Raw genomic sequence first — 27,029 nt, forward strand, 5'->3', positions numbered from 1 at the left:
CAGATCTGTCTGAAGTTCCCTGTAAGTGACGTTAGTCATGACTCAGAGTTTCAAGTTTCCACTGTAGAGATTAGACAGGAGTTTGGTAACTTTGCTAGCTAAGGTTGGGTTTCAGTAGCAGGTTCTAATTAGGAAAACCTGATTTATTCAATATTCAGCTCTGCTGGAATATCTTTAAAGTGTTCTTTTCTTTTAATAGCAAAAAGAAATGTACAAGACATTCAAGTAGAATCCATCCATTATCTATACCGCTTATTTGTGAACAGGGTCTGGAACCAATCCCAGCTGACACTGGGAGAGAGGCGGGGTCCACCCTGGACAGGTCGCCGGTCTGTCACAGGGCTGATGTGTAGACAAACAACCACTCACACTCCTACAAACAACTTAGAGCCACCATTCAACCTAAGCTACATGACTGTGGGAGGAAGCTGGAGTACCTGGACAGAACCCACACAGGCACAGGGAGAACATGGAGACTCTGCACAGAAAGGCCCCAGGTCAGCCGGGGCTCGAACCTGGAACCTTGCTGTGAGGCGACAGCTCTGACTGCTGTGCTGCCCTCGAGTAGAATTGTATTAATCTTAAATATTAAGTTTATGATAAATAATTTGTTATTCACACGCTGAACTTAAATACATTTGAGGTGAGTTACTACTTTAGCCCTTTTCAGACATGTGCTGGAACCATGAAATTCTCTAGACATTCCATGGTGGAGCTGTATGTGAGAACACAACTGTCCGAGTGAGCTGACCCGGACCTTAAGTGGACTTTACTCTGCCAGCTCCCAACTACAAAGTCTGCAGAAGGTCCGAGTTTGCTGGAGTGAACCCATGTGAGAAAAGAGAGAGCAGAGTATAGTCTGGAGTATTGACACGGAGCAAGTAGGCGTGTTGATGATGTTCTATCATGTGACTGGCAACTGAATAAAAACGGTCATTTAAATTGAAGACGCTAGTGAAAGTATCTACTGTAAGTGGAGGCATGATGTGATTCGGGAATTTTTATCATTACGAGCCGGCGTGCTAATTGTCAGTCAAGGCAAGAAACTTGGTTGTTTATGACCAAATTACAAACTGGCCACGTGACCACGTCATGTCCCGCCTCCTGAGCACTCTACCCAGGTGCGCCCCCTGCACATAAACCAGTTGGATATTTCCAGTAGGTGAGTGTGACACAGACTACATCCTGTCGTGTGCTACACATGTGACGACAAAGCCCAGGCCTGATTCCACAGAGACAGTCCGGAGTGCATGTGTGAAAACATTTGATACTTGTTTCAGATTTGACACCATCTTTATGGCAGCTACACTGAGAACTGAGAATATTGTCAACAATTTGTATTAATGATTGCTTTTTGATTTCAAGCTAAAAATGACTCAGTAGCTACTCTTCCTGGCTCCTCGCTGGTGATGACATCCAACTGGCCCATTCTTGTGAATGTGATGTGAACTGTTGGTGGACACATACCTTACAACTGTGAGGCAGTAGCTCTAGTTATGAGACTTTTGGTTGAACAAAACAAAATTTCTGCAACTACAAATAATTTTGATTTCATCAATAACTCTGCTGATTCTTTTCTCAATTAATTGCTTAGCTATTTGATCCACTAGACATTCCCACAGCCCAAGATGTTGCCTGTTTTGTCAGGTCAGTTTGCGCTGATACGGCTTTTTGTTTGAAAGAAAACTTAAACTAATATCTGACTCTCAGAATAACTGCGTGTTAATTTTCTGGTTTTACTTGGTGATCAAAACCAGCTGCTAACCAATCTCACTGCAGTATGTTTTAGTGGTAGTACACATAAAAACATGAATTCTTTACAGATCTGTTGAAACTGGCCCAGGTGTAAATGAGTGTTTATGTTTGCCGCTCTGCCTGTCACATGAGCTCGAGCGTACACACCCGCTGACACAATGTAAGAGAGGTAGGAAAAAGAGACAGAAGAAAGACGAGCAGTGTTATTTAACCTGCGGTGAGCCAGCAGGAGTGTAGTCCACGGCAGACGAGCGCCTCTTCTTCTGCACAAAGATCGATTTCCTCTTCTTCCTGCGCCGTGCCGGCTTGACCAGCTCTCCCTCCGCTGTCTCCTCTCCCCCAGTCGGCTTGGACAGCTTCCTCTTCTTCCCATAGTAACAGGCTGTGGACGACACAGCAGGTGTGGAAAACAATGCACCCAAAACAAGCTTCAGCTACTCATCAGAGGCAGTTGTACACTCTGCAGCCACAGGCTTCATTTGGGTCTTGTTCGCTGCAAAGACATGCTCGTAATTACAGAGACTCACTGTATTTGGTTTTGGTCTGAACGGAGCAGTTCTCCGGGCACTGGTTGATGACAAGGACAGGACTGAACAGGTTCGGGCAGCACTGCAGCTTCACGCACACCTTACGGCAGAAGTCTGGGATCTGGTCTGCCAGGCGGACTATCCGGATGGTGGAGCGATAGGTTTTCCCTTTATATCTGGAAGAACAGAAGGAAAGAGGATGAAGATGTAATGACACTGTCAGCCAGTGATCCCACTTTTATTTCTAAGAACAATGGATAATTAAACTGTGATCCACCAAAGCACTTGACAGTGAGCGGCGACTGCCTGCTGCTTTAGAAGTGCTGGCATGAATTCACATTGTCTCGTTGATGAGGGCGATGAGTGTGACATGCAGTGTGACGCTGGGTCAATTCTGCAAGCTCCATCTATTGGCTAAGGTCAGGAGAGCTGAGCTGATCTGTTGGCAGCTCTCAAGGATGAATCTGCAAACTGGTGTCGACTGTCTGAAGCCAATCTATGCTCGACTTAGGTCACTTCTTAAACAGATTAAAAACTGAAGCTGCAGTGTTGTATTCTGACTTAATCAGTAGTAGTCCAAAGGTTTTGGTGTTTCTGTGTAAGCTTTAAAATGTACTAGTAAGTCAGAGAAAGAGTAGAGCAACAAGGGAAAAATGAATTACAATTCAACTATTTTAATAATCAGTTCATGGCTTTGGTTTTTCAGCCAAAAATGCCAAACAATTGTGGTTCCAGCAAGACTGCCTTTCGTTTTATGTTGTTATAAATTGAATATCTTTGGGTTTGTAAAACAAAATGATCAGCAGATGAATTGATTATGAAAATAATCATAATAGTTGACCTCCAATACATCCGATAAATACACCTCTCCTTTTTTGCATTACGGTTTTCATGCCTCTGCGCCGGCGATAGCCACAGTCGGAGGCATTACGTTTTTGGCTTGTCTGTCTGTCCGGCCCATTTTTGTGAAGGTGATATATCAGGAACGCCTTGAGGGAATTTCTTCATATTTAGCACAAGTGCCCACTTGGACTCAAAGATGAACTGGTTTAATTTTGGTCAAAGGTCAGTGACCTCACTTTTGTCCCATACCCATTAATTTATGGCTGGTGGAGGCGTACAACCATGAAGCAGTACTTCTAGTTTTCTCAATTAATTGAAGTAAAAAGTAAATAAATTGAGCCTTAAACGCCCCAGAAAATGAAATGTAACCTCTTTATCGAGTCAGAACATTCATGCGTGAACGTGATGGCTCTGCTCTGCACAGGTGACTCACTAGAACTTATGACTGGCTGATACTTTCCCATTTTGTTGTTGATTAGAAACCACAGAGCACAAGACCTGGAGCTGTGGAGTCATTTGACTCTATGCAACCTGCAGTGGAAGAAAATGCAGAGCTCACACAAACCACTGCGCAATTGAAGTAACACAAAGAATTGAATGGAGGGCTCTTAGGGACAGCAAGTAAAGAACACCAGGCTCTTCACTGTGTGCTCTGCTAATCATTTGTAACAGCGGGTGTCTGATGTATTATGATTCAGCAAATATTAGGCATGAAAGACAAAATGGAAATGAAAGTTTAGGGCTTCAGAGTTCAATAAGATCGCCCGTGAAACTGACCAGAACCAGAAAAGGACCAAACTATTTGGGAAAACAATCTGCTCTGGTCTGTTGGATGTTGGTCTCCTCACTTGGCTTTGAGGGTCTCCTCTTGGCAGTCCCAGCTCAGATCCTCCAGCTCCTGCAGCTCTTTTAGGACCCGCCCGGGCTTGTAGGCGGCATTGATCAGCATGCTCAGCAACTGGAGGAAAAAGCAGCGCTCACATTAGGAAGATAAATGTCTCGGTAAGAATCAGAGTAACTGTACAAACACAGATCACGCTCGTCTTTACAAATAATTGCGATACTACAAGCGCGCACGTACAGAATGTGCATGAACCAACACAATCTCTAGAGAAATTAAGAGGCTGTTTTTCTGAGCCGCAGTGACTGTGTATGTGTAAACACACTTGACTGACAGGTCCTCACATTAAAGTGAAGGCACTGCTGGGACGCTGCAGGTGGTTAACAAGACAGCACTGTCTCGTCCTCCATCTTTCACCTCCTACCTCGTTCAGCCTTTGTCGGCCCTCATCTCCCTTTGAAACTCTTTGATTACACCCGCTCTCCTCTGTCTCTCCTCACTGCTTCTGACATCAGCCTACCTCTTTGAGGACCAGCGCGCACTTTCCTGGCCCGACAGCCTGCGGCAGCTCAGCAATACGTCCCTTGTTGAGGTAGGGTCCTGAGAAACAGCGATGGTTGACAAAAATCTTGGAGCAGCAGTATCTGCCATTGGCTGAGCCTGAGACAGAGGAAAGACCATGAACAGGAATATTAATCAGCATGGAAATCAATATGAAACTTGTCCTAGGTCGATAATTGCCTCTTTTAAAAACAATTAAAGTAAGCAGTAGGTTTATATTTTTCCCCCCTTTACCAGCATGAAATATAGCTCATCAATTAAAAAAAACAACAATCTTTTCTTGGGAATTAAGCGTCACTATTAAGTCATCTAAATGACTCTAAATTGCCCCCAGGAGTGGTTGTGTATCCAGCCACAGGGGTTTCACGTCAGTGACTTCTGTGCCGGTCCCAAGCCCAGATAAATAGAGAGGGTGCCAAATTACTCACGCAAATTGCAGTCGCTGTGGCAACCCCTAACGGGAGTGGCCATGTGTTGTGGTGATAGTACTGAGTCATCTAAATGAATCGGCTCCATTTCAGTCAAACACAGATTGCACATTAAATTCTACATCTATTAAAAATGGCACACTATATTATGAAACAACACTTTTCCGTTTATTTTTAACTTGGGCAGTAGAAACATTGTAGCTTTTGGCTGCCACATCTGTGCAGGCTTGTGGCTGAAATATGGGCTTACACTGTGACCCGGTGTCCTGACATTTTAGAATAAGCATAAACCATAGTCTTTAGGACAGTTACTTTGTTAAAACACATTCCTCTTCACTTTTAGACTAGCAAGACTTTTTCTTTTTGGCCTTTTATTCCACAATTGACAGTCTAGGCACCTGGACCGGCACTGCCAGGAGTGAACAGTAATTACTTTACGATTATGCATGAGCGAGTGGGTGGTTTATCAACAGGTTAACTTGGAAAAGAGGCCAAGGGTCTCGTGGAAACAACGCTTAGCCCCCCCCGCTCTCTCTGTGCTTGAACATGCACTCTGTTTACAACCAGACCCACTACAAACACAACACTGTTGCTGCTGAAACATCACCAATACGCCTGCTTTGCCTCCCACCAGTCTTTTAAGCAAAATCAATAATTTTACCTGAGCATTGTTTCCTGAATGTTGGCTTTGATCACACGGGTATGGAACTTGTAACCGTCTCTTAAGTTAAATAAATGAGATGGAGAGAACTACCAAGATAGAGTTGTAAAACACTGGATTAAACACAGGATGCTCTGATTTTTTTTTGTCTGTGGGTGTATTCTACTTGTTCCAGCTGATGCAAAGCCAAATACATACACTGTAGTTGTTTCACTGTCGCTACAATAAAATTTGAAAGCAGAGAAATGTTTCAGCTCTCTCATATGGTTGTGATAAATCGGGGCTTTCCCTGTAACAGCATTCACTAAGCACACAGAGACATGCTCCTCAGCTGTGTGTTTTAAAAATGAACCCACTCATCGGGTCACAGTATTAAATATAGCTACAAGAAGTAGCATCGTGTTGGCGCTGCTCTTTGCATTCTTCAATAATCTCATGAATCAAACCAGGCTACAGCATATTATTCTGTCCCCAGCGTGGCTGTTCCTCGAAAGAGAAGAATTACTACACTGTCAACAATCGCGCTCGCCTTTGGGTTGACAAAAGCTTCTCTCAGACATAGCACCTCGTTATGCTAATGTGACGGCAATTTTACACTTCAACTTTGTGCGTGAATAAGAGAACAGTAACATTTGTGTCACACTTCCAACATGGCACAAGTGTGGAGGGAATGTTGTCAGATTGACATAAAGAGTTCAGCAGCACAGGGTAAAATATGTAGAGGGAGCCAAAAGGCACATCGCTTATTGGGAGCACCATAATACCGTTATCACTTAATGATTATCCCCCATGAGCAAAAACAAAATTGGTCTACATTATGTACGTGTGTGTGGCTGTCCGTGCAGCTGTGGGCACATCGTGAACCATCATACATGTAAATTTGACCGGTATAGAAGCAGATATCTCGGACTGATTGCGGCCGACCGAGCTGAAAACCAGTCGGTTCTGATCTCCGGCCGATCAATCAGTTCACACATATGGATTCAAAAGGCTGGGACCTTGACAGCTGCCATTCATTATGATTGACACCTGGCTTTGCAGCACTGTGCCCCCTGTGGCTATTTTGCAAGAACAGTTGTAAATATTCTGTCATGTCGGAATATAGGCTTAAGAAACTAATGTGCACCTCAACCAGAATGACAGAAAGCCACTGCTAACAGATAAAAGAAGCCAACAGTGTTACGCGTTTCATGTCTGAAAAGGCTTTTGAAGAAGGCGAGGAACTTAAAGCTGGTGATGTTTGAGTGGAGCCTCAAATACTGGGTTTAAATCATGCGTAACATGGCTTTTGATTACCTGGATCCATGGTGACGAGCTGGCAGTGGTTGACAGGAGTCGTCTCCACCGGCTGGGATGGAGCCCACCTGCAGGAAAAGCCAATCAATCCAGTCGTACTAATCAATAAAATTACCCAACTGATCTAATCAAACAGGAAACAACAGAGCAACCAAATGATAGCTCATTCAGCTGATCAGTCTACACAGCAGCTACTAGAGTTTCAGTCAGAAGCAGGTGGGTTTAAGGCAGCAGGTGATGAAAGGATTCCCCTGAGGGTGAGGGGCCGAGGAATGAAATTAGTGGTGAGATGAGAGAGCTGACAAAGTGCCGCTGAAGGCTTCATCTTTTTGCTGCGCCCCATCCGCCATTTCCCCCTCGTACTCCCGGGGCCGTGTTTGCCAGCCGACGGTGTAACGTGTCATTTGTCAACAAAATCAATCAGTGCCCCGGGGATGCAGTTTCTGCTGTGAAGAGCCACAGTTTCAATTAATGGCTTTGAAGTAAGAGAGGGGCTTGGGCCTGCAGGGTTTCCTGGAGAAACCTTTACTGAGTTTCTGGCTCACAGGTGGAAAGGTGATGCTACAGTGATGTATGTGTGTAGGGATACCTGTGGCCACTTTTTCATTTTCCATTTATCACGTACAGTATTTATGAAGCAGACTCCTTTTTATCAGTGCTGAGTGCACATGCAAGGAGAGACCCTGCTGCTGTGTGACGGCCAAGTAAAGGACTCGCTTTACACTTTGTTTGCTCAGCATGAGGCTGTGGCCCATATCTTCCACCCAGCGCCAGGCATACAGTCCTGTGTCAAAGTGTAATCTTGCACCTGACGCGGTGTCCTTTTATTCCTCCTAGCACCTGCACCGTCAAGATACCACATACACTTTAGTCCACCTGGGAGTGGCGATGTGACCAAGGGGCCTTTGTAGGTGTGTTTTGGCGCACTTAGTATCTTGAGGACGCGATAAGGAATTGCGGCAGTGACCAACAAAACACTAGTCTAAGTCAACAGTTCAGCATTCAGCAAGGCGCTGGATCAAGTTAGTAATACGCGTGTGCATAAGCGAGTGCACAAGGCACAGACACGTTGCTTGCCACTTAGAGCAGCAGCACACTAAAATGCAACAGATTAAAAACAGAATGTTTTCAGAATTAGAATTAATACCCTGTACACTGAGGTATTTGGAAACATGTCGTGGCTCTACATGTAGGTATTTAACCTGCTCCAGTCTCCCTCCAGATAAATCCTCCGTCATATTAGCTGTGGTACCAGCGCGACTGCCTTTTGAAGGGAATGGGAGATGGCATTTTGACTGGTTTCTTGCATATTACAACAGGCATGGGCTCATTAAGAGAGCAAGTCCAACCCTTTTAAAACAATTGCCTGACACAGATTTACTTTTTGTGCCGTCAAAATAGCAAAATTGCTCTGGACACACCCTGTATGCACCTTGACTGTTGCGCCTGGAAAGGTGCCCTTTACATCATCAAAACAGGGCCCAGTATCTGAGAGGAGAGCATGGATGGGGCTGCGTATTTCTGTCCAAACCTGACCCATGCCCGAGAGTGTGGTTACACAACCGGGATCTAACAAGCTTATAGTACTGTACAAAATGTCCGAACCTGACCCGAGCATGACACAGCTGAGTCTGTACAGTGTTTTAACCCTTATCAATAAGTGGAGCAGACATTTCAGTGCCCCAGCCATCTACATAAAACTTGACCTACGTGTCTCAACCCGACCTGAACCCAACCATTCAAACCCGACGGGTCCCGTCACGCTCGGTTTGGGTATACACACTCTATCAGAAAGTTTTGATAAATATGTTTTACTTACTTTTTCTCTGGCTGAACCACTGCTATCTTCTTCTGCTTCTGGCCTGTGGAGACAGTTAAAGAGAAAGCACGCATTAAGTTGTCACTCCCTGGGAATTGTGTGTGTGTGTGTGTGTGTGTGTGTGTGTGTGTGTGCGCACTGGCAGAGGAAATGAGAAATTGAGGTCAGATGAAGTACAGACCTACTTTGAGGAATTTCTCTTTGTTAAATATGCAACAACCATTTAGCACTGATCCCACCTCATCATTGTCTTGTTCAGATTGACCTCTGTGACACTGTGTGTGCTAGTGTGCGTGTATGCGTGTAAGCTCTTGCTATCTCAACAGCAATCTGTCCACAGTACCGTTACTGATTGTGATGCACTCTGCTCACCTTTCCCCTTGTTTACTTGTTTCAGTGATTAGCCTGGCCCCCAACAACGACTGATTGCCAATGGAAATTGGAGGAAGTGATACAGGTAGGAAAGTCAGGACAGATGTGATGGAAAAAGAGGATGTGATGAGTTGAGGAAACAAAGAGGTGAGGAAATGAGGAGATGACAAAAGGATGCATACAGTCCCATGATGGGCCCTGCTCAGCTTCCTGAGAATGGCATCCACATCCACAGGCACAGCAGAAGAGCACCTTTCAAAATAAAATATCCAACACTGACAAAAACAACAGATGCTCATATTTATAAGGTTATTGTAGTATTAAATGTAAACAAAGGTTATTTGATAGCTTTTTTACACAAAGGATAAAACCCAGTATTCAGAGGAAGAAACAATTCCAAAAATAGTGTAATCAATAATATTTTATTAATATATTTGAAAGCCACTGATATTTTAAACAGCAACAAACTTAGCAAGATAGGTTTGGATTTGTCTGTATGAGTTTGTAGTAAAGTGATTCTCAGTAAGAGTTTGGAGGGTGGTATTGTTTTAACCTCCTCAAAGCCAAAAACTGAATGGATTCAAACAGTGCATTGTCTGCTCCAATGTGGCCTACAAACATTAGCATGTCCAGCTAACTAGCTCGCTGCATACAGCATACAGCATTCTTTATGAGGTTCAGCAATGTGAGGCTCACATAACACACATATCTCCCCCACAGCTACATCAGTGATGGTGTTCAAGACCTCAGCTGCAGAGCAGTTCAGCCTCTTCCTCACACTGTCTGCAGTGAACCTCTGCCTCACCTTTTCCTGAACTGACAGGACCAGCCAGTCTGGCCAGCCCCATCTTCACCAGGCCTGGTTTTGGCCTCTGCACCATCGTCTGTGTCTGCTGGCTGGGAGCAGCTGCTTTCTTTATGAGGTTCAGCAATGTGAGGCTCAAATAACACACAGATCTCCCCCACAGCTACATCGGTGATGGTGTTCAACACCTCAGCTGCAGAGCAGTTTAGCCTTTTCCTCACATTGTCTGGAGTGAACCTCTGCCTCACCTTTTCCTGAATTGACTGGACCATGTTGTCTCTGATGGAGCGGGAAAAGGTTACCTGACAGGGTAGGGAGGGTAGAGTTCTGGAGACTCGATCCAGAACAGCTTTTGTGACTCCGACTGCCATTTTACTGAGCTGCTGGGAGGGCATGTTAAGGAAGGTGCTTGACGGAGGGACCCAGAAGCCTTGCAGGACTTTTGGAACCACCTCCGTCACCACCTCCTGTAGGCTCAGAGGTTTGGAGCTGGGAGACTTCTGCTGTTGCTCTCTCAGGGTCCTAGCATATTTCTGAGCTTCACTGAGAACCCTGGGGTCTTGAAACCTGGGAGGTATGGTTGCTGGTAAGTCGAGCAGCTTTCTGGCTTCAAACTCAATGTCTCTGATCTGCATGCTGGTGTTCACGTCCCACACCAACCTCAGAAGAGGTAAGACTTCTTCATCATCATTGTAACCCTCCAATTCAAACTCCCAGAGTTGCAGTCGAAGTGTATTCTTGCTCTTCTCCACCAGCAGATTGATCATGTCTTCAGCAGTCACCTCAGGCGGGATCTGTTTCTTCTGCTGAAGCCTTAAAAATTGAACCACCAATGCGATCTCCATCCTTATAGGAGCTGATATGCCAGCAGATCAGCAGGGCGCGTTCATATATGGGTGTGTTGAACAGCACCCTGATTGGTTTGTAGTTCAGCCCGGTTCCTTCAGCGAAATCCATCAGCATTTTGTTTCTGTCCATCGCAATTCAGAAGACAGTAAACTAGCAAAGTGCTAAGAAAAATGTTCACACGAATGTGTGGAACGATAGAATCCAAGTGAAAAACTAGCAAGGTGCTAATAAAACAAGTTCACAGTAAATGTGTGTGCAGTGTGAGGTTCTAGAACAGTTGGAAATATATCGTTTGAAAGTGTATTTTTGTTGAGACTGTCCAGTCAAGAAGCATCAGTCATTTCACAATGTGTCCCAAAATCCACCTTCACTTTCTCACATAAACAGCTAGGCCTTCATTTTTGCTTCTAGTGATTTAGAAATACATTTCAAACCATAGTGTAAAAGTATTTTTTTAAATCACCAAATTTCCCAATTTACTTTTGTACAACCTTATATTATGGTCTAATTATTGTTAAAAGCTTTTTCTGCACTGTTCAGTTTGAAATTCTTGTGAAAGAAACTAAATCTATTGTATTTTAATTTACCTTTCATTAAACACATACAAGCGTTGATGAACTGATGCCACTGATGTTGTTAAACATCAGAAGAATTTTAAAAACACATAGAATACAATATGTTTTTAATCACTGAATCGCCTAATTCCCACAACTGATACTGAAGACATGACCGCGCTGTCGTTAATGGCTTGTTTTAACATATTTATTATTTATAAATAGAATGAAACCAAACAATCAAACACTCAGAAAATACTTTACACTGAGTTTAGCCTTCTATTTTGCTTGTGATTCACTTCTGAGGGCAGACAAGCGACCTGACATCAGAAAAGTGAAATGGTCCAGCAGAGTGATACATTTATTACTGTGTGCGATATTTGAAGTTCACCATCTCATCTATTATCTTATTTGTTGTCTGTTCATACATAAATGGCAAATAAAACTCTTGAACCTTATAGCACGTCCAGTGGGACACACTGGTTTATTGGAGCACCTCTTCGAGATGCAGGCTGTATTTCTACCCACAGTAATGATTTTGCCTTGTCCGGCATTGGCAGAAACTCTGGTTACACTGTTTGTGTTTAATTGGATTGGGAACAATGACGTTGCTGCCATTTAACACAATTTCACAACAGAATTTAGCTTAATGCTGTCAGTGTTGATAAAATAGGGATCAGGATAGAAACAAGAGATGCTGAGAAATCACCCCCAATTCATCAAACCGTTCCAGTATGGAGTGCACTTCGGGACAGGGTCAGGGTTGGTTAGGATCAGTAAGAAGTACCCTGGTCATTTCGAGGTAGAGGGGATCATTTCTAAATGCTGTGAACATACGTGAGCATCACAGGGTTGCTTTTCATTTTTTGATGTGCACTGGGATCAGTGCTGCACGTGACCGGCTGCGTGGATTAGATCTATCAGCTGGTCCACGGGGCTCCCTTGAAGAAGAGGCCGCTAGCCTCAGTGGGATTTTCACAGTGATTCACTGTGGAGACTTTGAAATTGTAAATTGTTCTGGGTAGAAAGCAGTCAAGTGCACCACCAAACTATTTAAATCTAAAGCCAGTTAAGTGTTACATCTAGTTCAGCAATTTCTCATGAACCAGGCGACTTTTCTGTCTCTGGTTGTGGCCCCATAAAAATGAATGAACGAACATTTGGACACTGAGGACAGCTGGAATGTATATGAAGCGCTGCTACATCCCACAAGCAGAGCAAACAGATTGTTTACTACTTACCATCATATTGAAAATCCTTACCGACTGTTTTACTGTATGTTTATGCAAATTTACTAGGGCCACAACCACATATGAAGCACACAGGAAATTTAAATACAACCAACCAGAGAAGCTTTCAAAGCTTTATGTAATTAGGTAATGTGAAACCAGTGTGACTGTGTGAAAGGGGGTGCTCTTAATGATGGGCCTACTGAGCATTATCACCCGAATCTCCATCCCACCCTTGTTTTTGTGAAACTTTACAGAGAGTTTCAGCCCATTGTTTAGCTGCCTGGTCTTCAACTTTACTGCCAGTGTCCAAGAGTGGCACAGACCTCCATAACCTTGCCCAGAACTGTCAAGCGCACAAGCAACCAAGTATACACAAGCATTCAGTATCCTTATAGTTCATTCATTTGTCCTTATACTTCCATTTGTACGTAGTGAGGACAGGTTCCTGCTTGTGAACAGAACAAAAAGGACTGTGAATATTAGACTTCCATTCACCACTGGACCACAGACTTGACGTACAGAATACTAATGTTGCAAGTGTTTGCTAAACTCACAATATTGACTTAAAAGAAAATGATATTGCAGCTCATTTTATGTGAATGCTAGCTGGCTAGCTGTCCTTTATATTCACCTCATCGCCCTCAGTCGGTTGTCGGTTGTTTTATTCACTGGTTTGCTTCACTCTGTCTTTTTCCTGGTCTCTGCCTGCTGCTAGCCCTGGATGCCAGCTGCTGGTCTGTGGCTCATTCCACTCCCATGCTCTGAAATGTTTGCGCCTTCTCCAATCTTCTCATCTGCTACAGTTAAGATATTATTTAAGACTGCCATCCTCTGGATGTTATGTTGTGACTGAATAGCCTCTGACTTGCTGACTTCTTGTTCATTTGTTTATATATCTCCTACCTTAATGTGGAGATCTGTATTAGTCTAAAGGTTTGGATGTTGGTCTCCTGTTTGTTTGGTGTATGCTTGCTGCAGTCCAGTTCTTAGTTTCATTGTTCTCTAGGTTTTGTTTGTATCTGACCAGCACTCTGCTAGACTTTAGCTACCTCCACCAAGATTCAAAATTCAAAGATTCAAAGTGTTTGTCATGTGCACAGTAAGGAAACTGTTTCCCTGTACAGTGAAATTCTTACTTTGCTGTCTACAATGAATGCCAAACAATACAAAGTGAAATATAAAGTAGATAAATAGTGCACAAAATCTAAAGGCACTTAAAAACGGCAAGTGGAAACAAATATAATTAAAAAAAAATATAACGTTTATAATAAAGAGAGAATGTATGCTGTCAGAGCTGTATGTGCAATGGGGAGCAGTGAGTGTGCAATTATGCATGTGCAAATGTGCATGTGTGTGCATGTGTAAACTTGGAATGTAAACAGTACAGGTGGAATTACATGAAATAAGCCCTGATTGTATACTCCTGTCAGCTGTTTAGGAGCCTGATGGCAGTTGGAAAGAAAGAGTTTTTCAGTCTAGAAGTTATGTTTTTGTTAAGGAGGTTATGTTTTTGGTTCTGTGTGTGTGTGTGTGTGTGTGTGTGTGTGTGTGTGTGTGTGTGTGTACATACAGATGGGTTTGACTGGAGAGGTCAGAAGGTAAGCGTTGGCTTCGCACCAGCCAACAGGGAAAATGTCCATAGACTCAACATCCACAATGCACTCTGACAGGGGCTTCGCCACACCTGGAGACAGGAGAGAGAAAACAGGACTGAGGGAGCTATCGCACATACACACCCAGGTTTTCAGCTTCACAGCAGGAGTCCTGGGACACTGAATCCTTCCTGTACCTTCCAGTCGGATCCACAGCAGGCGTCCTCTGACCTGCGTGACCTGAGCCACGCACACCTCCGCTGGCTGGCGAGGGTTCACCGCCTCCAGCCACATGTCCTTGGCAAAGCCTCTGTTCTGCCACGTCTGAACACGCACACGCACAAACGTGGGGAGGAGAGAGAATTTAATGTACATTCAGGATAGTGATCTAGCCTGAGATAACCTAAAGCTGGGCTCAGCTTACAAGATATTCCAACTGATTTCAGTCTTTTACAATAACTGATTTTGCAGATTCAGTGCCAGAAGGCTCTAGTAAGATCTCAGTTACAGTCTGTCAGGCTGCACAGCGTCACATTAAGAGTGTGCGATGAAAACCCGGTGAATCGTAGCATCACTTGGTTTGGTTTATTAGCAGCGCTGTAGTGTGTTTAGATGATACAACACACCAGTGTGTCAGGCCAGATGCAATTTACCACTATTAATATGGAAACATTCAGCGACTGCCATTAGAAAATAGGCTCTAAATATGCTGTAAACAGGAAAAACTCATTATTGCAGTTTCCATCAGTACCATTCTCTGAACCATATTGTTGGTATTGTTTTTTTACTTTGTGCAGAATACAGTATTATTACCAGCACAACACTGTATTCTGTCTTTTCATGCATTTTCTCATTATTTTGTTTATTTGTTCCAAAGTGTTTGACATTTTGCAAGTTGTTTTTGCTAAGTTGTTGGTGGATGCGTTTCATTTGTCAACTTTCGTATGGCACAGCCCTTAATTGCCATGTATACATCTGATTACCCAATTATTTTTACCTGTTGAACTGCTTTTAGTCATGGATAGTTCTTATGTTAAAGCTAAAATCGGTGGCTAATACATGAAAACACCTGTATTCCCCCTGATTCTGCCTTTGTGACACAAACTCTGAAATGTAGCATGGTCAGCATTAGCACAACTTTGTGGGGATATTGAAATGAATGCTTGGAAACAAGACCGTTAAAACGAGCGTCTAGTCACCCCAGACCTACATCAGGAAAGCAGGCATCAGGAGCTGCTTCAGTCCCGCTCTGCTTTAGGTAGTCGGCCCAGTCAAAGTCCTGGCCTCCGTAGCCCTGCGGCCGCTCCAGGCACACTCCATTCTTCAGACACCACTGCACGGGCAGGATACCTGGTGAGTTGGAGTGACACACCACAGGCTGTGGCTTAGCATCAGCAGAGAGATCATCCAGCGTGACCTGGAAGTAGACCTCACTGTAGACCTGAAGAGGGAGGGACAGCAGAGGAACATAGTTTGTAACATCAGTGTGGCACAACCTTTTAGTCAGCTTCCACAGAAATACAACAAAAGGCATGAATCATTTGTTTCTTTTGTTTAAATTAAAGCTAATGTTTTGTGGAATCCAACTGTTTACTGGATAAATCAGTGGCCAGGGTCATACATCTGCTTTGCAACAATTTGTTGTACTTTTAACCACACTATGTGTATGTATTCGACAGCATTAGTTACTGTATTCTACACAGAGCTGATGAAATGTGATGCACTGCTATAGACCACACTCCCAACAATCACATGGAAAGTAGTTAAAACTATCTCCAACAATAAAATGCAGCTTACACAGTAATATTAATTAAAAAATTGACACCTAATTATGTGTGGCTTACTTTTATTTCAGTTTAAGTATGTGCTTAAACAACTTTAATGCACAGCTTTTACTTGTAATGGAGTATTTTTAGATAATACTGCAACTTTAAGGATCTAATACTTCCCCCATGACCGATCAACACTCTCCCCCCTGTGGTACAGTATAACGTTGTTATCAAACGTTATGTTCGTCTCATTGTCTCCTTCTGGAAATGCTCTCACTGTCATCTGCGTTATCATTGTCAGATGGTTTTTACTAGTTTGCTTTGTATTTGCAGTTGTGTCAGTTGCAGAGCTTGCGGGTTAAGAAATGTCAGCAATGAGTCATTTGTTCCCTGACTTTGTCCTTCAGGCAGCACTTCTCCTCAGGATTGGTGCAAATGTAGCAGCATAGAGGTTGGACTGTAACATGATTGTCTGTAGTCTACGAGATGTGCGCTGACATGGATCTGTATATCTGTGGTAAATCCCACTGCCCAGAGGTGGGCGTGCACTGTATATCTGTGTATATACAGTGCACACCGCTACCTTTGAGCTGGTCTGAAAGTCAGAATGTCTTAGCCTCTGCTGTTCTTATAAAAAATAGTACCTTTCCCAGCTTTATGGAAGTGAAATATTAAATTGCTGGGATGCACCTTTAGGCCTCGTATTCAATTTAAATGAAACACTTTCAAGTCATTTATTCCTACTCAGCACCGAAGGCTTAATTATTTCAAGGATTTAAAATATTAATCTTTTAAAACCAAGTATATACAATCACCAGCCACTTTATTAGGTACACCTGTACAGTTGTATGCACTTCAAAGCAACACTTCCACCTTAACATCTGTGCTTATGAAGTTCAACATGTTTGTTTTTGGTGAAGTTGTTTTAAATGCATACGTTCAATTATCTGTTTATTATCAAGATCATAGTTAAAGGTGGTGTTGTACTGGACTACATTATATTCAGAAGTGTTCCTAATATTCTGACCCTCTCATGTATGTAGCTGGAGAGGACAAAAATACAGAGACACCTCTAAATGTAATGTAGTTACATTCAATTCTTTTGACTTTCCTTCTTTCAAAATGTAAAAAGAAAACTAACTTATTCCATTTAAAAAACACTGAACGTACAAAATATGTAAACACTGTTGTATTATTACAAGATTAGCAAATGAAGGATTCAAGCCCTTATTTGTTCTAGTATCCGATATCACAAATAATAATAATAATTTAAAATCTTCTTTTTGGCTTTTAGAAAATCACAAAGTCACAATCCTTTAAAACATCGTCAGAAGGCTTCTTATTTGCATCTTTATACTACTGAACTGCCTCAGAATATTAACTAATGGCAGCTTTATTCCAAACCACAGGACACAGCACAGCGTTGGTAGCTTTATTCATCTAAAGAAAAGTGTCCCTGACTTAAACAGCGTTATGTGTTTGAAGTTCGCATTCCTGAGACACAACATAAATACCAAGATGTCAGTCTTTCCACTCCCTGGAATCCAAAAACCTTCTTGGAAAAACCATGCTAAAAAAAACCTAAAGCCATGTTTAATAAAGGCAGCTGAAGAATGCAGCAGGGAGGAGTCGACTTGGTATTTAGTGTGACTCACCTTAGTGACAGAAACAGGGCAGATCTGGAGGTGCTCCCATGGAGAAACCATCTCCAACTTCATCCCCGTCTTGAAGGAGTGCTTCGGCAGGTCTTCGTGGTCCTAACACAGTAAAGTCCTGACTTTTAGAAAGATGTGCTCCACTTCGGATAATGCACACACATGCAACACAATGTAGGTCATGCAGACCCTGCTGGGTCAGTTGTTAATGAAAAGGTGGGTGTATCAGGTTGTTCTGTTTAGTCATGTGATCACATCCCAACCACCTGGTTCATCCTCTGTTCGTTCTGAACCAGCTGGAAATGTTAAACACATGAGAGGAAGATTTCCTTTGTACAAGCCGCTGAGTGTGGCGACGATAAGGGCTGCACGAAGAATGATTTTCTAACTCCAAATTAATACTCTTAGGGAACATAATGATCCTTTTCTGCCTTGTGGAGCAGTGTTTGTGGGTTTTGTGATCAGGAATTTCCGGGTTAAATTTGACAGATTCATCATCTCGTTCCTCCTCATTCTCTCTTTGTCTCTTTATCTTTATCTTTATATCTTTATTGTCATTGTACATTGTACAACGAAATTAAAATGCAATCCTTCGATAATAAAATAATCATAAATAATAAAAACCCAGCAAAATTACACACTCGCATCCATATACATCCGACTATTGCACGGCTCCCTTAAAATCACACAAAATAAATAAACCCATCTATCATTCAGATTTTGAGATTTTAGCAGCATTCCAGCCTGTTTGTGCTAGGAGCAAGTGTGTGTCCCATAGCTCTGTCATTTGTGCCTTGTTCTGTTCTGCTTTCACTGTTTCTTTCATCTCTCTCACACATGTAACATTGTTCTGCTTCTTTCATCTCTCTCACACATGTAACATTTGCAGTAGATCTCCTTTCTAATGCAGAAGATGTTAAATGCAAGAGTCGTGATTGAAAAAAATGTGCATCTACATACTGCATGAAAGCTGCACTGTTTATTACTATAACTTCTATCAATTTAATTACAATTTTTTGTAGTACCATTTTACTTTATGGTCCTCTAACTTCTGAATCATTTCTTATGCTTTTCTTGAGAAGACTCCTAGAAAGAACAGTGTAATTGTCCACAGGCTTTTAAACAACACGACACTTTGAACCGCAGACAATACAATTGGCAGTCGTGGGCTCTGGCTACTTGTTCTTAATGACATAGCACTCAATGCACTTTGCTTTTATTGCTTTTTTTAGACAGTTTTTTTTAGCAGTATTTATTTTTTTATCCTTGTTATATGTACTGTTGTCCTTATTCTTGCCAGAATGCCTGAAATAGTGAAATTTAGTTTCACTGTCTACTTTGCATGTGGTTGAAAGGACAATAAAGGTTGATTTGAGCTGAGTAATTTACAGGAGAAATCGAGCTGGTACATGTGGTACAGCTCCAGTTAATTACAGTAATTCCAGTTACCTATGAAGGTCAGGTGGACAGTTTAGAATGAAGCCTCAATGACAAATGAGTAATAAAGAAATATTTACTTGGGTTTAAATTGAGTTTTCCTCTCAAGGACATTCTTACTTTACATATAATTGGCACCAAATTACACCATTTATTTATTATCCCAGTGTCATAACATCAGCCACAGACGACAGAGGTCACAGTGAAGCAAAAGGGTTTCGTCTCACACAGGTGGCTCTGTGCCAACATCACACACACACACACACACACACACACACACACACACACACACACACACACACTGCGGACGACACAGAAATCTGTTGGCGACTCACCTTAAAGACCTCGAGCGGCAGCGGGCTCTTCTGTCCATCCAGCCGAGCGTCCTCCAGGGCCCGCTGCCAGTCGGGGGCGCTCTTTAGGGATCTGAGCCCTGAGTGGAGGAGAGAAGATTTCAAAAGTTAGATTTTGGTGATCCGCTCTCTCTGTGTAACTGATAGAAACATGGAAGCATCTCATTTTCACACTCAACAGCTTCATAAAAACCTTCATTAAAGAGCAAAAGTAATTTTATTAGCAAGGATTTTAATGGTGCCTCTTACTGTGCCTTTACTTTTAAAACCTTTTTAACTTTGTCTTTAAATTTTAAATTAAAATTACCCAAAACAAAACAACAACAACAACAATATAGAATATTAGTCAATATTAAATATATTTTCTGTCTCTGTTGGTCCCAGCATTTAGCTGTACCATGCTAAACATTCAAACCCAAGATATTTATTATGGCGGCACCATTAAATAATTTTCCTCCCTATTTCTTCTACATTCAGCCTGATAGTTTCGAAGTCTGTGGAAACTTGTTGTACCAGATATACAATATATGTTTTAAGGCATGAATTCTTTTAAATCTCCAGCAAAAATTGGATTATTAGTTAGTTAATCCAATTGTCATTTTGTGATTAAAAGTAAAAAAGAATAATAAAATAATCGATTGATTCTGACTTCTCAGATTTAAACATTTGCTAGTTTTCTTAGTCTTCCATTATAGAAAAGTGAATAGATTTGACTGTTGGTCAGACAAAAATTATTTGGAAGGACTGGAAATTATGAGGAGAGGTTTTATAGGCCAAACTATTAATAGATTAATCAATAGAAAAATAAGCAGTTAACTGATAATGAAGATGGTTACAGTCCTGATTTCTAAGTAAAGTTAAGTTAATAAATCTTCATTTAATAACAGGTTACTATCAGGTTAGGGCAGATCCCACCCTTAACTTCTAGGCCAAATGATCATTTCTCATACACACTGTAATTAAGTTTTAGAAAAATCAAAGTTCTTCCTTGCCACCACAGTAGTTTCTGGATAATGGTAAATGGAAAGGTGTGAGCAAATTAGACGGTCACCTGTGGGTGGTTCTAAGGCGAGGCCGTTCTCCAGGGCCCAGCCCAGTGGGCGGAGTCTAACCTCCAGGTAGAACATCCAGGTGTCATGGACCTGATGGTCCTCAGAGAGACCAGCATAACGTAGGCGGAGCCTCCCTCCGATGTTCTGGACAACTCGAACGGGCCAGTACAGGAAAGGATCCAAGATGTCCTGAAGTTCCAAGACCGAGCCCTCAACAATCAGATCCACCGTATTCTTACCTCTCAGAGGCTGACAAGAGAGACAGAGTTTTATTTGTTTAAAAATGTTTGGGACTCTGTTCATTTCATTGGTTTGTTGGTTGAGTCAAACCCGGTAGGGTTACACTTACGAGCAGTGACAAAAAGATGAGCGGTAAAAGGAAGCTGGTGTTGCACAGGCTGAGTTAAAAGGTTATGAAAAGTTATGAGTCTAGCTGTTTCTCCTGGTTCACCCTGACTGCACCAACTGAACATACGGGTATCCAGGCTGGATCATTCATTAGCCTGCTCACCTGAACATCATGTTCTGAAAACTTGGCCATTTATGCGTTTTGAGTGCTACATGAGACAGAATTCTGAAAAGGCCTATCTTGGAGAAAGTGTTTTCAAAATGGTCCCACAGTGTAAAAGAACACAAAGAGAAAATGTTTCAGTCAACAGATGACTCAGCTTTAACAATGCAGCTCTTCTTTGTTCTACTGTTGTGGTCCTTTCGGGTTGAATTGAGAGTGTGACATTCTGGGAAACATGCTGATTTGCTTTCTTGCTGAGAGTTTGGTGAGAACACTGATACTATACCACTCTGTTCTGTATAAGGCTACAGCCAGAAGTTTGTATCATTCATCTTAGATGCAGGGGTGGGTCTAGAAGATTTTGGACAGGGTGGCCAAGCTGTGGCACAAGCTAAGTGCGGGGTGGCACATCTGAAATGCATCTAAAAAATAAATGTAACCCCTAAGTTCTGTGACATAATAAACCGTATGTTATTAAGAATTGAATTGTTTATATTGTGTAAAAATGAGACAAACTCTGTTTTATTTAGCTGTCTTGCTCCTTATTTATTATTTATTTTGACCAATCAGATTCCTGAGGTGGCTGGTGCCACCCCTGGCTCCGTCCATGCTCAGGTGAACCCTAAAGCCACCAGTTCAACTCTGCCATGGTTCTTTGCTGCGTATCTCTCTCAGTCCTCATTATCTGTCATCTTCTTACAGCACTCATTATTTATTCTCACACCTTACATTGCTGCTGCCATAGAAATTATGGTGATTTTGCTGGCATTTGTTGATTTGTTTGTTAACAGAATAACTTAAAAAGTAACGTTGATTTTGATGAAATATTTTGGAGAGGTAGGGTGTGGCCCACAGAACTGTTGATTAAATTGTGGTGCTGATCCAGATCATCATTTGGATACAGGCTTCTTCACCACTGTGAGTGTTGGAAAGGCCGTTGACTGTATATGAGCCTCCTAGTGGTGAAACTGTGCATCTGCACTGTTAACTGAAGCTAAGCAGAGTTGGCAAGTATAGCAGGAAGCATGCTGGAAAAATGGACTCTAAAGTGGACTTACATGCAGCCGAATGGTGTGAGCTGTGTTGATGAAGGGTTGTAAGTGCGCTTAGTTACATCAGTCCGCATGGGCCATTTATTTAGCCATTTGTTGCCTTTAGTAATGGTTAATGTCTATCGTTTTTCTTGAATAACATTCGAACCAGTAATGATATCAATGCCATTCCAAATGCCAGGGGCTGGTTTTTATGGTCAAAGAACCATATTATCAGGGTCAGACTATCATAGGAATATGGCTTTTAGATGTAATGGCATTATGGGGAAGCTGAGTTGCCTTGGCAGAGGTTTGCACTCTCTGAGTGCTGTCTAGTTAAAACAGATTTAAAACTGTAGAAAGATTCATCTTAATGCTTACATAGCTGCCCCATTCCCTTATGAGATGTTCTCAACATGAGTACACACTCACCCCCTCCAGCAGATTGGCCGGTGCCGTCCTGGAGCCAGTCAGGTCCTGAACCAGAAACTCTGTCCAGTCGCTGTATTTCTCCTTGATGGCTGCAAAGAGACAAAAACACAGCGCGGAGACTGAAAAACATGCAGACATCAAAGTGTGGAAAGTGAGCGCGCTGTTGTGTTCTTGTGTTGTGTTCAGTTATTAAAGGCGTACCACTACAGAGCTTTAAGTGTAGTCACCACAGAAGAGCGTGCATGAGTAAATGCAGGCTCACATACTTGAAAATACAAACACAGCATTTCTACTAAAGATTTTGTCCAATAGTTTCACAGTGAATAGCACTGCATTTAATTATTTTTATACAAAAGAAGTGAGAAAAAAAAATCATTTATTCTGTTTTTTCCTCCTTAAAAGCATCTGAAGCCTTGGTGCCTTTGTTCACACTACAAACATTAACACTATATTCTGATTTATGGCTGAGATCAGATCATTTTTAGGCTTGCATATGCAAAAGAGAATAAGAAATATCACATCTGCCAGGCAACATCACAAATGCAAAACACTAACCAATGTTGACAATGGATTGTGTCATGTGACTGTTAGTGTGCAGAACAATGGCTGCAAATTTAAGCAGAAACTTTGAAATGTGGCTTTGACAAGCAGCTGTGACTGTTTCTGTGCAGAATTTCAGAGGTTATCAGGTTACATGCAACTTCCTCTGTGAAGCGGTAAATGGTGCATGAACTCAAAATGACTGTTGAGACTGAGGTCACACTGTCGCAAATTAAATTTGTGTCTGGTTTAAGAAAACGCGTGAAAGCAGCCTAAATCTGAAAATGTCACATTCAGTGTGACATTAATGTCTGAGGAATGAGGGAAGGAAAAGAAAACTTTGCAACCTTGAGTAACATTGATGCAAGTAAGCATTTGCTGAATGTTAGCTTTGGCTTCAATTTATTAAAATGAAACCTGGAAATGTATTTGTTTTGGATGTTTTTAATTGTCTTCGGCCAAATGCAACAAACAAAGGAGCGCTTCTTCTTTGGGGGCCCTCACATGCGCTCCCTTGTTTGTAGTACGAACAGAAGCATATCCACACTCCGTGTTTGTCCGGGTGCAAGTGGAAACCATGAACTGACTTAAAAATGTGAGTAAAAGATTTAAATGGTGTGCACACCCACACAGGGGCTTTCAGTTCTTCTGGCTGATTAGGCCTCATCTCGGTGTGAAGCTGACAAGAGCTACAGTACAAGGGAACTGACATGAGGCTGCAACAGCAAATGATAATCCAGCCCCGTCTGTACCCACCCACACTGTCCGCAGACCAGCTCTAATCAGGTTAAGTAAAGGTTTACCAGGGGCGTGCAGGGCCAGTTGCAGACTTAACACCATGTAGTTTAACCATATTAATTTCTCAAAGGCTGAATCTGCAGCTCTTTTGCATTTCCTTCCCATTTCCCATTTTTCTCTTCACTTTTCTATTATGGGAAGTGTGTTCTCAGCTGTCCTCGCCACAGATGATTCACCTTATTTACGGTAAACCGCAGTGAACACAGACAAAAAGCTACTTCTAGACGCAGCGGTCTGTCTGAAAGTTTTAGTCAATTAGAAAAAAGACAAGGATGAGTGTAAAGCATTAACCAATCCTAAAATGTATATGAGTCATACACTCACTGGCCACTTTATTAGATACACCTCTACAATTGTAAGCAATTCAGTGCAACACTTTCGCCTTAACATCATTAACATCTGTGTTTATGAAGCTCAAAATGTTTGTTTTTGGTGAAATTGTAATAAATGTAAATAAATAAATTCAATAATATGTTCATTACTGAGGTCATAGTTAAAGGTGTTGTTGTACTGGACTACATTATATTCAGAGGTGTCTCTATATTTTTGACATACATGAGAGGATCAGAATATTAGGAACACCTCTGAATATAATGTAGTCCAGTACAACACCACCTGTAACTATGACCGTTCACATACTGTATGTGACCAGTTACACCAAAGACTGACTCATGTCACGACTTGAGTCACAGAAATGAGGACTTTAGACCTGTGAGACTTGACTTGCTCCTCTAGATACTAGAAAGCAAAGAACAGGCTCATGTTTTATCCTGGAAAGTTATGAGAAAATAAAGATAGATATTGTACAGCTACAAACCATGTAAATTCAATTAGTAGGCCAGTACACCGACACCAATGTGGGCTCAGTTATGGTAAAACACCAAATAATCAACTTGACACTTGATTTGAAAAGACTGCACCTAAACTGTCCCGCCACCTCTTACCACAGTGTAATTCTGACAAACAGTTGACCTATAATTTAAGATGCATTGTTTTTTAACCTATTTTTATTCATGATAACAGGTTTTAACAAAGCAGTGTGCGATTACCGATTTGTCAACATGAACGGGTTTGTGTCCCCATAATGTAGCATCACACCCGAACGCACACAGAGACACACACATACATGCCAGGTAGACCACAGCACCAGCGTCATGCTGAAGAGCCAAGTTCCATCACATTTGTGTGGGGACTTGTGGTTTTTGTCTACTTCCTGTTTCCCACAGGGCAACAGTGTTATGTAATCCCTGTGTTTGTGTAGCTTTGCTTTCACTCCCAGTATCGGCCTCCTGTTTATTCTCTCCTCCTCCAAAATATAGAGGGTACATTCCAAGGAATTCCAAGATGCTGAGCAGCCTTCACTGTCCTGCATGCTTTTCACGTTAGTCACAAAAAAAAACAACCCTCCACTAACTCAGTTGCTTGTCAGGGTCACTGAAACAAATGAGTCATAATTAGTGAATGACTGGAAGAGGCTGTGAGAACTGACATTCTCTGCAGCACTGATTAGCACCACCTGAAGTGGAAATAGTAAAAATGTAGTTTGGACCTGACTGGCTGAGTATTTGCAGTCAGTCAAGAGAAAGCACAAGTCTTCAGGCATGTGTATGTTGTTCACCATGTTGTATTCTTTAATATTTATAGTCCCCAAAATGTTTGTGCAACTTTCCAAACTGCACACAGCGGCTGGTGCACCATGACTACTTTGAAGGAGAGACAAACTGTTCCATTATCTACAGAAGCACAAAAACACTGGAGGTTTAGCTCATAATTAAAAGTTAGTACCTTATAATTATGAGAAAGGAGCTCATACTGATCTCACAGCAATCAAAATAAAGTGCACAATAAATTATGATGTTTGCAGCAGCAACATGGGTGCAACTCCTGTTACCAGGGCTCATAATTATGAGATTGGAGGTTATAATTACACGATAACGGCTTGAATAATCACACCTCCTCTCTTTTTTTTGCATGATGGTGCCTTCAGGTGTGGTTGTCCAACACACTGTACGAGTGACTTTGTGTGCACTTACCTGAGACTTCCCAACTGTTTTAATGCTTTGGCTGCAACATTTTACATGGAAAGAATTGTCTTACCCTTTTTTAAAATCCATTTATAGTGTTTGCATGTTTTTAGTGTATTCATATGTTGTTGTTCTGTTTTTCTTGTTGCGCTTCTTTGGCATCAAACTAGTCCTAAGCTTCTTAAGAAGATGTGCGCTTCTGTTCCTGTTAGCCTTTGACATTCAACCTTACATGTGTCAGGGGAGCGCTGGTTAAATCTTTCTTCACGTTGCCCTCTTTAAACATGTGTAGGTCTTTAGAAAACGTTGCTCTTTCTAGCTACAACCTTTCTTATTATAATCCCTTCTTAAATCAGAGGCTTGAGTAAATACAGCCAACAGCTAGCTCTGCAGAGACTACTCAAGATGCTATATGCATAATTGACTTATGAGACCAAATCAATAAATCCCCCTCATGGCTCTGCACTTCAGAGGCCCTAAATCAAATAAACAACTGTGGAATTTTCTGGTGAACAAATCAATCTGTCAACACGGGAGAAGCTGTTCTTCTGTCACAGTATCGTGAACGGCGAGCGTCTCTGTACGCCTGTGTAATAATAGTGAGCTTTTTTTCTGTGAGGCTATTTTCTTTCTTTGCTGCTGCTGGCCAGTGTCCACATACACACACACACACCATATACACACCTCTGTGTTGATCTTGAGTGTAGAAATAGATAAACTATTTTTAAGGATCCTGCCATGATTAGTCATGATGCCATTTCAGAGCAGCAAAAGCTACGACATGCAAACTTCAGCCTCCTTCGAGCTGCTCTCTCTTCTTTCCCTCCCCTCCCTTCCATTCCCCCCTCCCCCATCTTGCACTTTCATTACACAGTAGTGCTGTGTTTAAAAATAATTAGCTAGTTTTCTTCATTTCCATGCTGAAGGCAGCAGATGCATGGCAGTGAAAGCCCGACTTTCACATAACAATAAGTGCATAATTAACCTTGAGGGAGGAGATCTTTACTACCCCCCACTCACCTCCTGCTCTGTTCTCCTGCACTATCCCAGTGACAGCCCCCCCACCCCCAAATGGAGGCCAAAACTGCACTAAAGCTGTCTCCAAGTAAATATCTAGCCTTAAAAACAACACAGAAATATGAATATCCTGTGTAAAACTTGCCATGTGCATATTCTGCCAGCTCTGTAAACAGTCCCGGCTCAGTGCGCAGGATTTATTTAAAAGCTCTGCTCCAGATAATCAATGTTATAATTACAGAAGAAAAATCGTCCCTAGCTGCGATCACAGTAGT

The 27,029-nt window shown here is 42.0% G+C and overlaps 1 protein-coding gene across 1 annotated transcript in view; it reads right to left on the reverse strand.

Annotated features, from left to right (window-relative positions):
- sfmbt2 (Scm like with four mbt domains 2) overlaps positions 1 to 27,029 on the reverse strand; it is a 54,328-nt gene that overhangs the window by 2,728 nt on the left and 24,571 nt on the right. The window contains exons 5-17 of the mRNA XM_020613265.1: positions 22,376 to 22,464; positions 20,401 to 20,650; positions 19,332 to 19,429; positions 17,560 to 17,661; positions 15,346 to 15,576; positions 14,333 to 14,459; positions 14,114 to 14,227; positions 8,732 to 8,774; positions 6,913 to 6,980; positions 4,487 to 4,626; positions 3,974 to 4,083; positions 2,283 to 2,458; positions 1,968 to 2,137 (exon numbers count right to left, since the gene is read on the reverse strand). Of these exons, the coding sequence (XP_020468921.1) occupies positions 1,968 to 2,137; positions 2,283 to 2,458; positions 3,974 to 4,083; positions 4,487 to 4,626; positions 6,913 to 6,980; positions 8,732 to 8,774; positions 14,114 to 14,227; positions 14,333 to 14,459; positions 15,346 to 15,576; positions 17,560 to 17,661; positions 19,332 to 19,429; positions 20,401 to 20,650; positions 22,376 to 22,464 (1,718 nt within the window). The remainder of the gene's footprint in view (positions 1 to 1,967; positions 2,138 to 2,282; positions 2,459 to 3,973; positions 4,084 to 4,486; positions 4,627 to 6,912; positions 6,981 to 8,731; positions 8,775 to 14,113; positions 14,228 to 14,332; positions 14,460 to 15,345; positions 15,577 to 17,559; positions 17,662 to 19,331; positions 19,430 to 20,400; positions 20,651 to 22,375; positions 22,465 to 27,029) is intronic.

The sequence above is a fragment of the Monopterus albus genome, unplaced genomic scaffold (assembly GCF_001952655.1).
Source record: "Monopterus albus unplaced genomic scaffold, M_albus_1.0 scaffold132.1, whole genome shotgun sequence".
Taxonomy (NCBI): Eukaryota; Metazoa; Chordata; class Actinopteri; order Synbranchiformes; family Synbranchidae; genus Monopterus; species Monopterus albus.